The sequence below is a fragment of the Poecilia latipinna genome, unplaced genomic scaffold (genome assembly GCF_001443285.1).
Source record: "Poecilia latipinna isolate Pla-1442-1.1 unplaced genomic scaffold, P_latipinna-1.0 Scaffold2984, whole genome shotgun sequence".
NCBI lineage: Eukaryota > Metazoa > Chordata > Actinopteri > Cyprinodontiformes > Poeciliidae > Poecilia > Poecilia latipinna.
In genome coordinates, this window is record NW_015115600.1 from 6,047 (window position 1) to 10,222 (window position 4,176).

The 4,176-nt window shown below is 37.7% G+C and overlaps 1 protein-coding gene across 1 annotated transcript in view; it reads left to right on the forward strand.

The window, feature by feature from the left end:
- Positions 1 to 239: 239 nt before the first annotated feature.
- The window catches only part of LOC106939789 (GDNF family receptor alpha-1-like), a 36,815-nt gene continuing 32,878 nt past the window's right edge, over positions 240 to 4,176 (forward strand). Inside the window, exons 1-2 of the mRNA XM_015022332.1 lie at positions 240 to 442; positions 2,153 to 2,325. Of these exons, the coding sequence (XP_014877818.1) occupies positions 242 to 442; positions 2,153 to 2,325 (374 nt within the window). The 5' untranslated portion in view covers positions 240 to 241. The remainder of the gene's footprint in view (positions 443 to 2,152; positions 2,326 to 4,176) is intronic.

Below are 4,176 nucleotides of genomic sequence, written 5' to 3' on the forward strand. Positions count from 1 at the left end.
TAAATACATTTGTAATTCATGCCATTTATATCTGTGTTTTAAAAAAAGAAATGCTTTAAATCAATTCAGCACTGTTTCTCTGTGTTGGACCGATACCAGCTGATACAGATTTGGCTAGATTTAATCTGTGTAAACTGAAAGAAATTGTTTTTTTTTAATTGATTAAAAAACAACAACTTTTTTTTCTTGTAAAAATGTAAATATCTAAAGCAGTTGTGTCGTCACATCATTGTTTTGCTCAATGTTTGTCTCTGTGTTCGCAGGAGAGCCGGCAGTGGCCCGAGAAAACAACTGCCTGACGGCGGCCAAGGCCTGCAACTTGAACGATACATGCAAGAAGTACCGCTCGGCCTACATCAGCCCCTGTACCAGCCGCGTCTCCACCGCAGAGATCTGCAACAAAAGGAAGTGCCACAAGGCGCTGCGGCAGTTCTTTGACAAGGTAAGGCACTGAACGCTATGTGACTGCTGATAAACAGAGGTTTGATGTCCAACACCAGGAAATGTTTTTTTTTTTTTTTTTTTTTTTAAAAGAGAACAATAGTTTTTTTTCAAGTAGATAAATTTGAGAAACTTTCAAAACTTAGATTAAACTGTTGACCTTGTTTTGTTTGGCAAGGCTGTGATTTTCAGGCACCAAGTATGTTTCTGCTGTCCTTTTTCATTTTCAAACAAAATGACAAGGAGTATTGTAATTGCAGTCCAGCCTCCACAATGTTCCGCATTATAATCTTGCTGGTTCAACCTGAAATAAACAGAAAGCTACTAAGAATACAAAATGCTGTCGATCATAGACTGGTGTATTTTTCATTTCTATGCCTTATCAAACTTCAGCAGAAAAAGTACAACTTAAGGAAGGAAGGGTCTTTATTTGTTTGTATTTACTAGATATTGTTGACTACTTCAGCCTATTGAAGCTTTTATTTGGTTAAAGTCAATTAAATCTTGAGAATATTAACAAAAATTATTTATTCAAATCTTGGAACTAATCAGCAAACAGTCAAAAAACAGTTTTCTCTTCTTCCTAGCAAACGGTAAAAACTTCCACCTGTATTTGTTTAACTACAGTAGCTGCTTTTCCATTACAAAAAACTTTGTCAATATGGCTATATAATACAATTTCACAATTGTGTTGTTTCCAATAAATAAGAAATGTAATTAAAATCACACGAGAATATGTCTGTTGATGTGATGGCATCATCCTCCTGTCATTGTCTTTTCCACAATCAATGAGAACAAAATGTTTCTATTGTGGTTTTGTGAAATACTCTACTTTCAAGACAGCTGAAAAACCACCTCATCCTAAATCAAAAGCATATTGAAAAATGTGAGTTTTTTCAAATTTGCCTTGTTTCCATTTAGCAAATTTAAATAAACACACTTTTTTTGTGTTTCCAAAATGTACAATATGTTCAATGGCAAGAACAAACAAACAATGGTTCAAACAAATGGCATGATGTCCTTTCTAGGTAATAAAGCTAAGAAACAGTTTCCAGATGGTCTGTTGGTTCTTCATTGTTCAAAACAAAACAAACAAAAAAACAAAAAAACTTGGACGTCGAATAGCAACATTTAACAAGTTAAGCAACTTAATTTGATATTGATGCACAGAACATTATCCACATGGAGCAGAAATCTCATGGAAAAAATAGTTGTTTCCCATTACCACAAAACTGTGAGAATTGGAATTATAAAATATATGTTCTTAATGGAAACACGACAGTTTAAAAAAAAAAAATCTTTTTCATCAAACGGTTTTGGCGCTAGAATGAGGTGTTTATTTTTTTGGGTAGTATCGGAACTTGTTTTAATTTGCAAACCTACTATGGAAACGCTTTTTTGTGTCACATGAGTTGTGTGATCAACTGGATGTTGCGGCTGGATGTTGCCGCTACTTCCTGTCATCTTGACAGGAAGTAGCGGAAGTAGTAGTTGGAGGATGGTGAGCATGATGACGCTGCTTGTTTTTTAAAGACTGATCCTATGAACAAACTTATTCATGTGTGGATTAGTTTCTTATTTAAAAAAAAAAGCTGCAATTGCAAAAATATGTTTTTTGACAGTAGCAGAACATTGACAAAGTTTTGCTCACATTTGTAGTGGAAACACAGCTAATGTTGATTTTAAAACAACTTCCTCCTTTGACACACAGGTTCCTCCAAAGCACAGCTATGGTATGCTGTTCTGTTCGTGCCCTGTCAGCGACCAGACGGCGTGCTCTGAACGCAGGCGTCAAACCATCGTCCCTGTCTGCTCGTACGAGGAAAAGCAGATGCCAAACTGTCTGGAACTGCAGGCCTCCTGCAGGACCAACTACATCTGCAGGTTGGACACAGCAGTATGTGAAACAATAGTGATGTCATGAAGAAAACATGCAACAGAGGAAAGCTCAGTGGAATGAGGTGAAGATGCTAGTCAGGTTTGGAACATTACAGCTAGTCAAACATTACAGAATGTCTCCTAGACTAGTGAGATGAACAGTGGTTGATCCAATAAGCAAGAATGAAGTGAAAATCTTCAAACAGCACATTGGTTTACAAACCGTGTTGTCCTGTTTTCAACTGAACTAACTTCTTTATCCCAATGATGTTTGTGTGGATGTTGATATTGTTTTCTCTCAAAATTTAGATGGTTTGGTTAAGAAATATTTCACATTTTATCGTGTCTTGTAGCGCGGGGCGCTGGTCTTGGTCTTGAATTGGCCTCGACTTCCCTCAGTCTTGGTCTCGACTTGGTCTTGAACCCTAAAAGTCTTGGTCTTGTCTCAGTCTCGATGCACTCTGGTCTTGGTCTTGTCTTGGTCTCGGGTTAGGTGGTCTTGACTACAACACTACTGACAAAGTTTGTCATGGAAACGCAGCTGCTGAACAGTATATGAGTTGAACAGAGTGATCCAGACATTGATTCATGCTCTTTGGGGCCACATTCAGTCGTGTTTTGGGGTTTGTTGGATTAAGGGAAGCGCTAGACATCATAAATGGTCTCTGCTCAGTCTGTGGCCCCTGGTTCCCCCCGCCTTTCCTGCCTCCGTCTCTTAACAGCAGCCAGCGTGAAGACAATAAATCCATCCAACGAATTTTTCACTTCCCTCAATTTTGACCTTTTTTTTTTCTCTCTCTCTCTCTCCATGGTGCTCATGATCCATCAGACATATGCTGAGGGCTGAACAACAGGTCTCACAGCAATGCAGCTTCCTCCTAGTCCATTTGTCAGTTAGCACAGATAGATTAAAGGCGTACATTTCCACAGGCTCCCACAGCATATGTCAGGTCTGGTCTGCTGGTTGCTGCTCCGCTCTGCTCCAGATTGGTGGGATTACATAGATCATGGAGAGGAAGGAGGTGTTCACGTGGATGATCTGGTGCATACTTACAACTGATTCCTCGTGGAGCTTCAAGGAAAATATGGAAATTATAATTATGCAGAAAATGGTTGACTTATGTGCATTACAGTGCAAAGTCTTAAATTATATCTTACACTCTTTTTTGCTTCTGAATGTCATAGTTCGTAGGAATTATTCTGAGAAACTTCAGTTTTTATTTCTTTTTCTTGAGCATTTTAAATAAAACTAGAAAATAATGGCTGAAAAATCCACAAATACACATAGAAACATTTGTTTTAATAGTTCAAACACCCAATATACATTATTATGTGTTAGTACATATAGTGGAAACTGACTTGTCACCACTGCAGAAGCTAGTCTATTTCTGCTTTTGAGGGTTCAGCCAATCAATGTCAAATAAACAAAATGGAGCGCAAGGATTGGCTGATTGCAAATGCCAGCCAATAGCTTTTCAAGCAGCATTGCCCCTTGCTATGTCAGCTTCCCAGGCTGCATTTTATTTCAAATATTTTTGATTTACTCTACAAAAATATCCACAAGTAGTTGGATTTTAATGCGAGGTCACATTCTCCAAAAAAAAAAAATCAGAGGTGAACAGTGATGATGTGATTCCATAAACTGTCTTCTTAGCATTTTGGACAGTTGAACCCTCTTCCTGTGTGTCTTAACATTTTTGTCCCAAAAGTATTGAATTCTTATGACAAAATCTGCCAGAATAAAAGGTTGAACTACAGGCTCCCCTGACTTTTACTGCTGTTAAAGTCAGGGGAGGCGACTGTGAGGAACTCAAAAAGAAAAGAATGTTTTTTTTTTTTTTTTTTTTTTTTTTTTTT